Source organism: Sycon ciliatum, chromosome 2, assembly GCF_964019385.1.
Source record: "Sycon ciliatum chromosome 2, ocSycCili1.1, whole genome shotgun sequence".
NCBI lineage: Eukaryota > Metazoa > Porifera > Calcarea > Leucosolenida > Sycettidae > Sycon > Sycon ciliatum.
In genome coordinates this window covers 2,731,574-2,746,947 of record NC_088644.1, presented here as the reverse complement: position 1 = coordinate 2,746,947, position 15,374 = coordinate 2,731,574, and the positions used below count along the sequence as shown (strand labels likewise).

The window sequence follows — 15,374 nt, the reverse complement described above, 5'->3', positions numbered from 1 at the left end:
CGGATCAGTTCAGTTTATTGTTTTCCCTGTGCTTACACTTGTAATATATACGGCAAACAATTGTGTGGATTCTGCTGGGGTACACACTAAGTGCATTGATAAAGCCATCAGTGGTTTTGTCCAGTCGAATGAAAGGGTCAGATGGGAAGTAAAACTGCCCTCCTTGTGTGGCCCCTTGCATGCAGTGTTTGTCTGGATACTTCTCTTATCATGTGATCACTGACTGTCTACATGGTATGGGGTGGTGTTGGTGCTTGCAGTCCTGGTACTAGTGTTGGAGCAGAGGCAGCAGTACCAGTGGTGTTGGAGCAGAGGTCGGTACTGGTGGAGTTATCAGAGACTGGTAGTGCAAGTCCAGTACACCGTCAGCACTAGTCTCTCATCTCCATGCAGTGACACGGTGACATGGTGACTAGGCAACCGAGTGCTAGTACAATGGACTGCAATGATCAGCTGGCCAGAGTGTCTCCCACAGCGCTCAGCTGCTCATCTTGCCAGTATCGTTTCCATCCCCTCCTGTACCTGTCTGTATATCCATCCGTCCTTCTGTCTGCCTTTCTCTTCCAGGTGATCCCGTCCAGCCATCTGCACCGATCATTCTACCCAGCTCAACAAGCGCAAGTCTTGACGTACAGTTACCTGGTGCTGACTCAGTTCTAGTAGATCACCCAACTGAACGGTTTGGAATTAGCTTTGCAGCAATGCTGGAGGATGGTACATGGCCTGAGACGTATCAAGTGCTACCGCGAAGAATCCTAGCTGGAATGCCCGTGGCCACAATACAAAACCTTCTTCCTGATACTCGCTACAGGATCCGCTTGAATGCACATAACCGCCGTGGCATGTCGCTTTGGAGCCCGCCGTCCGAGGCCAGAACAATCCGCCAAGGTTGGTTGTGCATGTGGGTGTGCGTGTGGGCAGATGTTTGTGTGTGTGTGTGTGTGTGTGTGTGTGTGTGTGTGTGTGTGTGTGTGTGTGTGTGTGTGTGTGTGTGTGTGTGTGTGTGTGTGTGTGCATGTACGTGTGTGTGCATGTGTGTGCACATGTTCCACGCATGTTTACAGGTTAGCTTTGTGTGAGTACAATATCTATGTATGCATATGTATACATATGTCTGCATCTTATCCTCTGTGCTGTATTGGTATAGGTGAAGCAATACAACCACGCCAGCCAGTGGTATCGTCAATAGGCCGGACATACATCACCCTGAACCTCAGCCAGGTCCTGTCTTCAGCGAATAGTGACCATCCACTGTCTCACGTTGCTATCTCCGTCACTTCTCCTCAAGCTAACACCAGCTTCACACGCGAGGTTTCAGCGGATGACCTAATGTACAACGAGGGTCTGTATCGTATCGAAGGAAGCTTGATCCTCCCCAGCACTGTGTACAGCATCCGACTGCAGACTCGCAATGCCATGACACTATCGGAACAAGGTCCCGAGACACAGGTCACAACCTGGACTGCAGGTAGGTCAACCCAAGACACAGACACATACATTATGACAGGTTTATTATGACAGGTTTTGATGTTGACGATTATGATAATGGTACTTTGAGTTTGGAGGTTGGTTGAGCTCCACGCCTACAATCATATGTTTGGTGTTTGCTCCTGTCGCTTGTGTATTGCCGTACAGAACCTCTGCAGCCCAGTGCACCGACATTCCTACCAAAGAGGACTAGCTACTCTGTAGTTCTGCTTCTACCCAGCGATGTGCATCCCGATGATCCTGTATCATACTACACCGTGCAATATCGCAACCGTACTGCACAGTCCTGGACAGAGCTGCCCATGCAGGTATGCTAGTCATGATGACAATGATGTCATTGTGATGTCATCATGATGTCATCATGAGTCGGATTCATGACATTGACACCAGTGTCTGCATATAGACTAGCTGAAGATTCTGTTAGTTTGCTAATGACTTCTTTGGCTGAGTACTGAACTGTGCAGCATATGCACTCCACACTGCTGCTGCAGTTTCTCAGAAGCTTCTCGTCTAAACTTCACTGAAACTGTCCTAGTAGCGATTGCATCTACTTGTCTTTCCCATGTATACCGTACTTCCGCACATATAAGCGCATGTGCTTATGTCCGGACAGAAGCGCACCCCTCAATTATAAGCGCATGTGCTTATATGTGAACACTATTGGTGAAACACCCGGGAGCTGAATATACTGCTAAGCATTGTGATAACACCTTTGTTTAGGAAACAGACAAACCTGTATTGCACATATAACTTATTATAAGCGCATGGGCTTCTACCCGAACATGTTCACACAGCAAAAAATATTTTTGTAGCAAATTTTCACTTATAAGCCCATGGGCTTATATGTGGGGAAGTACGGTATTTGTTTGCTGCTATGCCCATTATCATCCCTGCTCCCTTGATACTCCCTTGAAAAGCAGCCATTCTCCCAGGAGAGTTTCTAGTAAGGTGCCCTATACACGGACATGCTGTATGTTTGTGTATGTGCGCGTGTGTGCACGTTTGTGTGTGTGTGTGTGTGTGTGTGTGTGTGTGTGTGTGTGCGTGTGTGCGTGTGTGTGTGAATCTGATCTTCACTCTGCCATAGATTGCTGGCGATAGTGGTGAATACGTACTGAGTGGTCTGAACGCGGACACTACGTATGACGTGCAGCTGTTTGCTCACAACGATGCCGGCCGCTCACCTGCTAGTCAGACCAGTAGTTTCACCACACCAGCAACAGGTCAGTACAGACTGTGTTTCACCTACACCTACGCTGCTGGGAACCTTGCAGGCTATCATATCCATACTGCTTAGTAACTACCTTGTACTGCAATCTGTGTGTCTGTCCGTGTGTCTGTCCATGTGTCTATCCGTGTGTCTGCCTGTGTGTCTGTCTATTTGTCTCTGTACATGTGCCTGTGTGTGTGTCCGTGATATGTGTTGTTCGTATGTAACACTGCATGAATGTGTATATGTGTGTGTGTGTGTGTGTGTGTGTGTGTGTGTGTGTGTGTGTGTGTGTGTGTGTGTGTGTGTGTGTGTCAATGTGTGTACCTGTGCACATGTATCGTTTCTGACTTGCAGGTACTGCTCTGATACCGTCTCCACCGACGGTTGGCTTGAGCATCAGCAGCAGTGTGATACCAATCATCCCGCCGCCTGTACACACTACCGACAGTGGCAGTAGCAGTGACACTACACCCAGTACACCTCTGCATCCCGTTGACTACTTCCGATTGGCCTACACACCAGGAAACTCAGCGTCGCGTGTCACCATTCCCGACATGCTACCCGTCAGCACGTCCATGTATGAATTCACCGTACCCGCTGCACTGCTCGGTGTCTTCAAGCAGTTCCGCTTCCAAGCCAGGGCTGGAAACGCCCTGGGTGTGTCGGACTGGAGTGAGCCTGTCCTGGCCACTCTCATTGAGCCTGGTGAGTGGAAAAACGCTGTCTTCTACTCACTGCCACATTTTTACTTGTTTAGTATTCTAGTTCAGCTGGGTCCGTGACCCAGTAATGCAAATTATTGAGACATTCCTAAAATGACAAGTACACTATGAAGAAGCCTTAACGAGCTTAGTGTTATGAATATTGCTATGAAGGAGGCTGGAGTCCTGGGCTGCTCGACTCTTGAGCTTGTTTCCTACCCTGCCAAAGCAAGATCCAAGCCACAGCCACCCAACTCCTTGATAGTTGTTGTGTTTACACCAAGGCTTTTGACTGTTGATTGGCTATGTGCATCTGTGTGTGTGTGTGTGTGTGTCTGTGTCTGTGTCTGTGTGTGTCTGTGTGTGTCTGTGTCTGTGTCTGTTGTGTGTGCATGTGTGTGCCTGTGTGTGTGCGTGTGTGTGCGTGTGTGTGTGTGTCTGTCTGTGTTGTGTGTCCGTTCGTGTGTATTTGCTTGCGTCCATGTGTGTCTGTATGCTGCTGTGTGTGCTTACTGTAGGCATACCCATTGTCCCAGGTGTACCTCTGTTCTCCGATATCAGCATTGACAGCTTCACAGTATCCAGGCCAGAGTTCACCGAGGCCATCACTGCACATCCTCTGAGTGAGTTCAATGTCAGCGTGACACGCTTGGATCGCCAACGCAATCGTTTTGTCCCGTGCAGCAACTGTACGTTCTACGTGAGCAGTGTGTTTGGCAACGACACACTGGTTGTCAGCAATGTCCCACCTGCCACGATGTATGAAGTGTGCATCAGTGCTGTGTCGGCTGATACCCAGCAGACGTCTGCGTTTGGTCCGTGTGCCAGAGTCACCACTGCCGGATTAGGTGAGGGCTCATTCTCAACTCTCTCTCTCTCATTCTCCTATCCTAAAGTACTCTCTTTCCTCCTACATGTTTCACTTCACTTCATGCACCTGTCAGTTCTCTTTCTTTGTTTGTTTGATGTCCCATGACGCCGAGATTCCAGGTCGGCTGAGAGTGGCAAGCCTGGCCATCACAATGCTCCTATTGTGCAATAGTTTTTTGTCTGTGATCTGTGATCAGAGTAAAACATCTGAGCAGGAAATAAGCTGTTTGTGTTGGTACGAGTCCTGCTTGTCAGGCAGCGGGCATTATGACCAATATGCCATGTAACACACTTTTGAGAAACCCTGCATCCACGGCGGCTTGCGTTTACAGATGTGTACAATGTCATGTTTTACATGGGGTTCCATTCCCTCAATGAAGGCTGCCTCCGTCATGTTTGATGCACTCTCTGTGTGTTTTACATGGGGTTCCATTCCCTCAATGAAGGCTGCCTCCGTCATGTTTGATGCACTCTCTGTGTGTTTTACATGGGGTTCCATTCCCTCAATGAAGGCTGCCTCCGTCATGTTTGATGCACTCTCTGTGTGCTGTGATGCATGAAATTTGCATCGATCATGTGGCTATTCCTTCCATCAACCCACCTGTGCGTTAAATGTCTCTATTTTTGTGATATGTGATGTCCATTTCGTTTCCCCTCTCTCTTTCTTCTGCATTAGACTGCCCTGTGGGTGTTGATGATGATGCGCGCATACTCCAAGACGGTGACATTGCACGCCTGTTCAACACCATCACTATTAACCAGCTGGCTAGTACCCGACCTAGTGCCGACATCCTGTTTGTTGTGGATGAATCCAGAACTCTCCAGGGCGTTCACCAGGTGCTGGGAGAACTCGCGCAAACACTGGAGGCACGTCTCTCCGCAGCGGGTATTGGCACGGTCGTGGAAAACCAGTACTCTGTGACGGGATTTGCCGGCGAGCACAATGGTGATACATCACCGGCCCGTGTCATCCCAGTACACGGTAATGTATTGTACAATGTGTCGGATGTGGAGATGGCCGCGCAGTCTCTGGCCACCAATGCACGCCGCGAAGACGGTTACTGTGCAATACAGCACGCGCTGGACGCGTACCGATCGTCGCATTCAGCCTCCAGCTCCTCAGCTCTTGTAGTTGTTCTCGTGACCGACGAAGATCGCGATGTGGTGTGTCCCGGTACAACGTACAACTCGACTTACAATGACTTGCTGAGTGCTAATGGTGTTCTGCATATCCTAGTCAAGCAACAGTATGCTGCAGGTGCAATGATGGTCAGTGGTGTGGACAAAGCTGGTAATGGATTCCATCTGAACACATCTGCAAGGCATGGCTATGACATGTGAGTAGCGCTACTCTCTACACCGCTTGTTGCTAGCTACAGTTGTGCTGTTTTCTTTGTCTTGTCTTTTCCTTCATCGTCAGTGTTCCACGAGTTTCCTTGTCATTCAGTAGTGCTGTGTACATGTGTGTGTGGGGGGGGGGGGGGCTATTGAACCGTGGCTAGTGTAGCACTGGCAACCCACTGTACGCCTGCACTATTGTAAGAATATCTTTTTTTTTGACATACGGTTATACACAGAATTGAATTTCATTTCTGCTGTAGATAATTTTCTCTGTCTGTCCAGCCACGGCATCCATCTATCCACTCCATCCATCCATCCATCCATCCATCCATTCATCTATCCATCCGTCCATCCATCAATCCATCCATCCATTCATCCACCCATCCATCCATCCGTCCATCCCCTCATCCATTCATCCACCCATCCATCCATCCATTCATCCACCCATTCATCCATCCGTTCATCCATCCAGCCACCCATACATACATCTATCCACCCATACATACATCCATCCATGCACCCATCCATCCATGCACCCATCCATCCATCCATCCATCCATGCACCCATCCATCCGTACATCCACCGATCCCGTCGTCCATCCACCCATCAATCCGTCCATCCATCCACCCATCCATCCACCCATCCATCCACCCATCCATCTATCCACCCCATCCATCCACCCATCCATCCATCCACCCATCCATCCATCCATCCATCCATCCATCCATGCACCCATCCATCCATTCATCCACTTATCCATCCGCCCATCCATCCATCCATCCACCCATCCGCCCATCCATCCATTCATTCAAGTTTCTTTCTGTGTGTGTGTGTGTGTGTGTGTGTGTGTGCGTGTGCGTGTGCGCGTGCGCGTGCGTGTGTGCGTGTGCGTGTGCGTGTGTGTGTGTGTGTGTGTGTGTGTGTGTGTGTGTGTATGTGCATACAAACACTGACAGGGTCTACAATGCTGAGGCACTATCAGACTCTGGACATGGCACCACACAGAGTGACTACACAGAGCTTGCACTGGCACTTGACGGCACCGCGTGGAGCGTAGCCGATCTCGTTGACCTGCTGGCAAGCAACCTCTCCACCGATGCCTACGCTAATGCCTTTGCTGATCGGGTGTCTTCGTCAGTCGTGTCCCAGCTCCTGGCCTGTCAGGAGTGTATGTGCACATCCGGGTCCTTGTCGTGTCACTCGCTGCCTTCTCGACAGCAGGAGGATATCTGCGTGTCCGGTAGGTGTGCATGTCTGCATGTTAACCACCGCATGTTCACAGTGGCATGTTAACCACCGCATGTTCACATGTTCACAGTGGCGCAGATTGCTCATGCATCAAGTCTTTATGAGGCGCTGGTTGAATTCTTGAGATCACTGTACATGAGATGCATACGGCTAGGACGTAGGCATGCAGCATGTGGTGTCCATGTAATTACAGCGTTGCTGCTGCCCTGCTATGCTTCATGTCTCTATCATGTAATCAAACCGATGGCAACTGAAATCCGACCCCCTGAGCGATGTGTTGACTTTCTAGCGGCCTCGTAGCGTTACAATCCCATGCCGGGTCTTTGCGATGTGAGGGGGGGGGGGTCGGATTTCAGTTGCCATCATTGTACATGTATGTGATGGCTATGTACATGTACGGTGAAACTTCAGTATAACATACACCCCCAGGTGGTGTAACATCTGCACTTATAGCCATGCTACTTACACTATCCAAGGGCAAATGACTGGAGAGTGATATGCAGCAGGGTCTTAAATAATACGTTACATCCATCGCAAGGTGAAAGGTATGCTATTCCCAGGGGTGCTTTATACTGAAATCTCACTTGTTTGTAGTTGATATACTTGTGCTTCAATTTCCCTGTTTTCAGGTGAACCACCCGTCGTAGAAGCTGTCGACAGTCAACTAACTGTGTCGGTGAACAAGCCACTTACACTGGAGTGCACATTGCAAGCCTATCCTAAAGTACCCCTGACGTGGGAAAGGAGTGATCTTGAACCCATCGATCAATCCTGGATCAACGCAGCTACCAATCAACTGACCATACCGCATGTAACAGCCGATCTTGTCGGTACCTACCTGTGCGTGGCGGAGAATCTCTTTGCTGCTGACTCTGCAACTATTGACGTGTCGGTGACTTGTAAGTTTCATTGTGTCCTGTGTTTCTGTTTGTTTTGTTCACCTCCTCTGTGCTGCCTCGCTCGTAAGGGTGGTATGCTGGATGTGTTTTGTTTGTGTGTAGTTGCACCAGGTATTTTGAAGACCTGTTTGAGCCATCACCGTTAATATGGCTTACCAATGACTGCTGCATGTTCTGTTGTCTGTTGAATCCATGCGCTTGCAGACCCGACTCAGTGCGAGCGACAAGGACAAGAGCTTCCCATCAACGGCACTGGTGAGTTTATCCGCACCCTGGGTGACGACGGTGTGGCCGTGGACTTTGTGTGGCTGGTCGACCAGTCGCGGAGTATGATTGAGGAGCACCGCTTGCTTTCAAACATCACCAGCATCCTTGATATCAGCTTCACAGCCGCCGCCCTGAGTCATGGCGTTCAGCCCAGCAACGACTCCAACCGGTTTGGTCTGGTAGGGTTCGGCGGTGAAGACGATCAACTGGCAAAGGGCGTACCAATCCGAATGGGTAACGGCGCCCTGTTCGGCAATGCCGAAGAGCTGGGCACGGCGACGGAACACTTGGAGACGTCTGGCAGCATGGAAGACGGCTATCACGCCGCCTACGTGGCTCTCACTCGGTATCCATTCCGTCCCGGTGCCGTGTGTCACCTGCTACTTGCCACGGACGAAGGCCGTACTCAGCTAGCAGACGTCATCGAGTTTGACACCATCAAGGAGGCCATACTGGCTAGCAACTGCACACTGCATGTTCTGGTTAACGAGGAGTTTGACGGCAATGCGCTGGGTATATCACACAGCAGAGATGCATTCTTTGAGCATGCCAACGGTTCGTTCTCCCTGGTCCCCGGCGCTGGCATAGCTTTCCCACAATCAGGCCATGGAGATACTCATCAGGCGTATGTTGAACTAGCATTTGCCACACAGGGTTCGGCGTGGAATCTGAAGCGACTCCGGAACGGCGGCTCATCCGTGGACGCGTTCTCCAACGCTCTGTCGGCATTGACTCGTCGTAGTACGTACGGACAGCTGTGTGATGTGTGCACGTGTCAGTACGATGGAGAGTTCCTTTGTCAGGACTGTATGGCATAATGTGAGTATGACTAGGACCCCAACTGCTTCTGTTGGTATTCCTGCCCCTTCTGCTGCTGCTGCTTCTGTTAGTACTCCTGCCTCTTCTGCTGCTGCTGTTGCTGCTACTTCTCCTCCTTTGCTGTTGTGGCTGCTGCTGTTGTGGCTGCTGCTGCTGTATTGACAACTACCCATGATATGGATTTTTCCAGGCTATGTGCAAACTGAAGGTGAATTCTGAGGCATTTTAAAACAAATAGTGTATAGGGGATGGACTCGGATGGAGAGCCAAGGATTAATTTATAGCAAAGAAAAGGTCAGTCAAGTCAGTCAGTCAGGTCAGTGTCGTGCAATGTTATCGCATGAGCTGATTGTCAATTAACTGGTGGTGTTAGTGGACATTATAGCGTAACTTGTAGTTCCTTGGTCCTTTTCTTTGCTATAAATAAATAGGGGAATTACCCTATTCTGTTCAATAAGCTCAGCAGAAATGTGACCTTCTTACTTCGAATACAATGTATGCATTACGGGGCCTCGAAGTTTGGAAATTGCTTTTTCGTACTTTCAAGCTACTGTAAGTACAACAAAATGCGAATATTATTTCTAGGGTCTATGCATGCCAGAGAACAACTTAGAACAGAGAAAACCGCGCTTATTCTGTAAAAGCTTTTCCAATGCCAAAGGGCTTTGAGCGTATACAACGTCTACGAGTTTTTCATGGCTTCTGTTCTTTACCCATTGTGCAAACTCAAGCTGGATACAAATCTATTTCTTTCCTTGGTGCTGACCGCTTTAATGCGCTTCCCGAATCCGTTCGCACTAATCATATCCCCAATTCATTTCACCAGGAACTTAACACATTCATTCATCTCCGGCACCCTGTAAGAAGACCGTCGGGTCTGTTGGGAATGCCCAGGTAAAATAATACTATACTATACAATACAATACAAATGGCTTTCAGTGCGCTGCTCCAGCTATGGCTGTGGTGTCCACGTAGACAGCTTAGCATGTATGTACTGTGCGGCATGTTCGTTTGCAGAATACTTCACCCTATCATCAACTCGACTACTATCTGACATTTTGGAAGAGGACGAGAAAGCGATAGCAACTCACCTATCCATCCCTCAACTTATCATTATAAACACTGGAAACATTTCCGCCATTGTGTTTGAGTGTAATTGTTAGCCATAGGCACGTCTTTTGGACCATAATGTTTTGTTCCCAGTGCATGCAAGAAAGGGCATTCTCCTGTGCTATATTCTGAACAAAGTTGCTGCCATGGTTTTCACATTGTTCTGTGAGATGCTATTGCTATCTGCCCCCTTTAATAGTGGCCAGTTTAACTAAATTGTGCGACGAAGACAACTGTTTGCTAGGCACATATGCTGTATGCCTTTTCCCTATCCTTGCGTCTGCATTCCACCAACTCGGTTGTCAAGCCACCTGCTTACATGGCTAGCTTGCAGCAATCCTAATTATTGAATTTCTACCCGTGTTAAGAAAACAGTACATTGCATACTGTACAAGTACTCTACAATCACTTTGTTAATTATTGTATTTTGTGAAATGCTTGGCACACAGACTAAGCACCTGCTAAACCATTGCTAAACCATTGCTAAACCATTGCGATGTTGTCGCATCTCACTGGTGTACTGTGTGTGTGCGTGCAAGTGCGTGTATGTTGGGGGGGGGGGGAGGGGGCATACATGTACCGGTATACTATGTTGGCCAATGCTGCACATGGTAGTCGATAAAAATGTGCATTTTCTCTGGCCTGCTGCCAGAATGGCTGGGTAAAAAAAGTAAATGATCGTGTCCGTTCCCGAAGGGAACTCACGACGGCCGCTAACACCCGGTAAAGCTACCTTCTCCACATAGAGTTGACCCATGCTGGTACATAGCTGCATATGTCTTGCTCCATTCTCCAGATACACGTGCTGTGGCCGCGCAGGACATCCATGTACATAGCCTAGGGTTTGTTCAGAGGTTGCAGATCGGATGTGAACAGGCGTGATACTACTGGAGAACTCTGATTGGCATAATTATCAGCACACCAACACGCATGCCGTGACATTTGAAGGGTCTACATGTGCGCTGTGACCCGATCCGGCCGGACCTTAGTTCGAAAAAAAGGTAACCTACCGAAAAAGGGCATTTCGTCAATACTGATCGTTTTCAGCGAATAGTAGAGAGGTTGTTTTAAAAGTTGCACGTTATTTCCGACGTGACGCGCAATTTCACGTCAAATTTGGCGTAAAACTCCCAATTTCGACATGAGCCGCAAGTCACGTGCGTTGTTTTTCGATGCGCGAGCCAAATAACGCGAGCTGAACTTTCGCGTCGCGTCAGAAATAGCGTGCATCTTTTTAAACCTCTCTAGTATCCCCATTTGGCTGTACCACCTGAAATCCCAGTGCTATGACCATGATGACCCTGTGGACTGTTATCCATTATGATGATGCATGCTTGCACATGTCAGCATGGCCAAGGCCAAGAAAAACAACAACAAAAATGGAAGTATTTACTATTCAGAATGACAGTCCAGCTGTCAAATCAATGAAAGACAGTCCTGCTGTAGTGCTGAAATAACGTAAGTTGAATAAATTCACACGTCAAAATAGTGTGAATCGGATTGGTTGTGTATTAACTAAACTGTTCGTCCAGTATAAGCCATGGTAGACTGGCTAGTTGACTTCGCGGACTTGGAAATCGTAGTGCCCCGATCCCACTTCGAAAACGATTGCATTCTCCAGTCCTAGCATCCCACCACCAGTTATTCCGGGTGCGCCGGGCCAATGGAAGAAATTGTTGATCCAGATCAGGTTATTGCCCTCATAGATAGTCACGTTCTCGGCCGGTGGGAACACGGATTCTCCGAGAGTGGAAGTGCAGATGACGCGTTGAGGTAGATAGACGGAAGCGTTGGTGTTGACTGGAATGTCCACGTGCAACGTAAAGACGGTGTGGTCGGCATCTGGCTTCTGCTGGCTCCACGTCACGCTTATTGGACCACGGACGCTGTCATACGTACCCTGAGCACCTTCCAAATCCAGCAGCATGGAGCCTTCGGACTCTCTGCAGGCTTGTCCGATTGTCTGATTGTTAAAGTAGGTGACAGGTGGACGGATTATAATCTGCTCGAAACCTGGCATTTTGGGCTTGATGCCGAGACCGACTTCATAGAGCCATGATCCATGTGATCCTAGGAATATATGGTCATGCGTTGGTGCTGGAGGGTGAGTTTCGTCGGCAACTCCCGACCAGTTCTCCCAGAGCGATGTAGCTCCCTGCATGATCCAGTGTCCCCACGACGGGAACGTACTCTGGTTGGCCAGAGCCACAGCAATGTCGGGTCTGCCCAGTCCAGTAACAACGGGCAAGAGAAAGCGAGTACCAACCGCCCCCGTGGTCAAATGCATGTCATGCTTTGTGACAATATCGTCCAGAAGATTCGCCTCCACTTTGTCCTTCACATCATCCGGAACGTACTTTCCAAAAATCGGCAGCAGATTGACAGTCTGTGTACCATCTACATACGCACCGATGCTGTCGTTGTAGAAGTACTTGTTGAATGGCTCCACCAGCTTGTTGTGCAGCTGCAAGTACTTCACCGCGTCTTCCTCGTTGCCTAAGAGACCGGCAAAGCCAGACAGCAGCTGTATGTCCAGCATGTAATGGAAGCAGGCGGAGATGGGACCGGTGGTGGGTATCTCTTGAGTGCGCGGGTACATGTTGCACCAGTCACCGTACTTGTGGTACAACAGTAGGCCAGTGGCAGCATCTGTGGTCGTTGTCAGGTAGTCCACGTAGGCTTTGTAGCCAGCATAGTGCTGTTCAATGAGCTCACGATCGCCATACTGCTGGTACATGTAGAACGATATGAGCGGGTATGCTGAGCTCCACGTTGCGTCCGTTTTGCCGCCCACGGCTCCCGGGACAATGTCCGGCACTACCCCGGTTTTGCCGGCTTCTTGCACGTCGGCCATGGTGCGAATCCAGTTCGTGTAGAACGCGGCCATGTCGTAGTTCCACATGGCCACCGGCGCCGTCACCTGGGCATCGCCCATCCAGCCGCGCTTCTCGCGATTCGGACAGTCGGTCGGTACCGACATGAGATTGCTGGCCTGTGTTCGGCGGATCGCAACTTGCACTTCCGTCATCAGCCGTCCGGTGGTGTCGGCGGGCAAGAAGGAAACGTCGCCGTGGGATCGCAATGCAGATGTCGTGGGCAGCATCAGCAGTTTGATCTGATCAGCCGACTGCAGGCCAGTTACCTGTGCGTACTGGAAACCGTAGTATACCCAGCTGGGTGCCCACGCCTCATCCACCTTGCCACCTTTGCTAACATACACTGTCGTCATGTTGACCGACAGCTGATTATGAACAGTGCCATCGGAAGCCAACTCTTCGCCTTTCATGATGGAGATGACTGCTCCGGGTGCGGTGTCATGGTAATCAATGATACACACTCCGGCCAGGTTCACGCCAAAGTCAAACACAAACACGTGAGGTTTGACTTCCTTGACGCTGGCCGGCTGGATGGGTTCCAATGGCGACGAGATGTGTGTCATTGGCTGAGCCGAGAGCTCACCAACCGCCGGCGGCGAAGGTGCACTCACTCGTAGCTGTTCCCCTGATAGTGGTGCCGCATCACCTTGACGCCGTACCCCACCATCACGTGTATCAGTTCCACATGCTACACTAACGGACAGGTGCTTGGCTGTAAGGTGGCACGGATCACCAAACAGATGCCGGCTAGCATGGACATGGCATCTCCTCTGGCCCAAGCATTGGGCCTTGACGATTGCCGTTGAATTATCGGCGCTGCATGCAGTCGTCAAAGCAAAGTTATTGCCACTACCAGTGCAGGACTGGCATTTGCCGGTCGGCGTGCCAAACGATGCAAACTTTACATCTGCAATGACTTCGCCTGGCTCTGAACAGCCAAGTGTCGCCATCGCGTTCTCAGCGACGACAGCACAGGTTTGAACAGCTGGTGAGTATGCATGCAGCCATGTGCGGTCGTCCAGAGTAGGGTCATCCCAGTGAGGTATCTCCAGCTGTGCATCATAGTGCTCTCCCAGGTACATGTCACTGAATGTGCATGGGTCATCGTGGAACTTCCATGTGCTCTCAATCTCGGTTTTACCGGCACTGGCACCGACTGCTGCACCCATACCGGCACTGCGGTCTTGTTTCTTAGCGTGAGTGCTGGAGTTGCTGCAACCTCCGCTGACGCCATGCGAGCGTACTACGTATTCCTCGCCGTCCGTCGTTGTGATGTGCAGCTGCACCAATGCCCACAGGCTGGGGTTGCCATCGTGCGCCCAGAACCCTGGTCCCAAGCGTAACGCCAGCACGTTCTTACCCGCCAGCACGTCATACTCGTACGTGTCATACAGAACGCGTTTCGGCCAGTGGGTCTGCGGACCAAGCTTGCGCTGCGCATGCTGCTGAGCACCGCTTTGCCATAGCTGGTAGTAACCCAGGCCAGTCAGGTACAGACGTGTGCGTGCTATGGGTTTCGCAGGCAATTGAAACACACCCCTCACCATCTGTGTGCGTGGTTGTGCCGGAGCACCAATGACATCACCACCGCGTGCCGATTCAGCCGGTGTGGTGATCCAGTCAGCCATCCATTCAGCCTGCGACATCAGGGCTGTGGAGAACATACCCGGTTCAGACCAGTCCGAAGTTTCTGTGGTCGTTGAATACCATCGCACCTGAAAATAGTAGTCGCTATCGCTCTCCAATGGCGGAAGGCTCAGCGTGGATTTGTACTTGTTCGACGGGAACAGGTTCCTATTGTTGACGATCTTTCCAATGTTCCAGACCAGCTTCGCGGTGGTGGGATCTTTGCTACCGGTGCGAGGAAACTGGTAGAGCTGGATCTCGTACGCAAACTGGCGCACTGCGCGCTGCGATGTGTTCGACACACCAACCTGCCATTGCAAGCGTGGGTATGGCTTGTCGATACCAATAGGTCGCAGGCCCACGTGTCCCGGTACGTTTCCACCGCACTCTAAGTACTCCACGCCCAGATGATTCGGCGGAAGGAGCGCACCATTTCCAGATTGGACCAACACTCCCGCGACAATGCTAGCCACAAACAACATCCAGCCGTAAAGAGATAAATGAGAATTCCTCTTCGAACCTTCCATCCTTATTTACAGTTCACCGGGAGCAAACCGCGCACAAAGGAAAAATGATGCTACCGACCTATCAATGAGACGGACAGGGTCGGACACCGCGGAACATCTGATTCGACGGAGACGAAATGGACGCTGCCGCACTGCGGCAGGGATAATGACTCCGAGGATGACTATTGAAAGCTACAATACTCAATAGCACAACTCATGTATCATAGTGTAGTTTGGTGATAGGCATTAGCATGATAACAGTGTTATGTCAGTGTCAGTGGCGACCGAGTCAGGCCAAGTAAAGACTGCTCTGCACTCTGCAGTTGGGTAAAACAAGTCAGTAGAGGTCCACCCCCTCGGCGACAGCTCATGCACCAGTGACCATGTACAATGCGGTCCTTGCCCATGC

General features: G+C 50.2%; 2 protein-coding genes across 2 annotated transcripts in view; one reads left to right on the top strand and one right to left on the bottom strand.

The window, feature by feature from the left end:
• LOC135808245 (uncharacterized) overlaps window positions 1-10,426 on the top strand; it is a 172,611-nt gene extending 162,185 nt beyond the window's left edge. Inside the window, exons 134-144 of the mRNA XM_065321411.1 lie at window positions 568-888; window positions 1,148-1,468; window positions 1,636-1,796; window positions 2,576-2,711; window positions 3,056-3,406; window positions 3,921-4,250; window positions 4,949-5,609; window positions 6,571-6,854; window positions 7,492-7,761; window positions 7,966-8,847; window positions 9,865-10,426. Coding sequence (XP_065177483.1) covers window positions 568-888; window positions 1,148-1,468; window positions 1,636-1,796; window positions 2,576-2,711; window positions 3,056-3,406; window positions 3,921-4,250; window positions 4,949-5,609; window positions 6,571-6,854; window positions 7,492-7,761; window positions 7,966-8,846 — 3,716 coding nt within the window. The 3' untranslated portion in view covers window position 8,847; window positions 9,865-10,426. The remainder of the gene's footprint in view (window positions 1-567; window positions 889-1,147; window positions 1,469-1,635; window positions 1,797-2,575; window positions 2,712-3,055; window positions 3,407-3,920; window positions 4,251-4,948; window positions 5,610-6,570; window positions 6,855-7,491; window positions 7,762-7,965; window positions 8,848-9,864) is intronic.
• Window positions 10,427-11,233: 807 nt separating this feature from the next.
• On the bottom strand, window positions 11,234-15,147 carry LOC135808244 (alpha-L-rhamnosidase-like). Its single transcript, XM_065321410.1, has one exon. It carries the CDS (start codon window positions 14,984-14,986, stop codon window positions 11,510-11,512), a length of 3,477 nt encoding a protein of 1,158 aa, XP_065177482.1. The 5' UTR covers window positions 14,987-15,147; the 3' UTR covers window positions 11,234-11,509.
• Window positions 15,148-15,374: the final 227 nt, after the last annotated feature.

Bases quoted from the DNA above. Each gene is read 5' to 3' on its own strand.
- LOC135808244 (XM_065321410.1), bottom strand. From the start codon at position 14,986: ATGGAAGGTTCGAAGAGGAATTCTCATTTATCTCTTTACGGCTGGATG.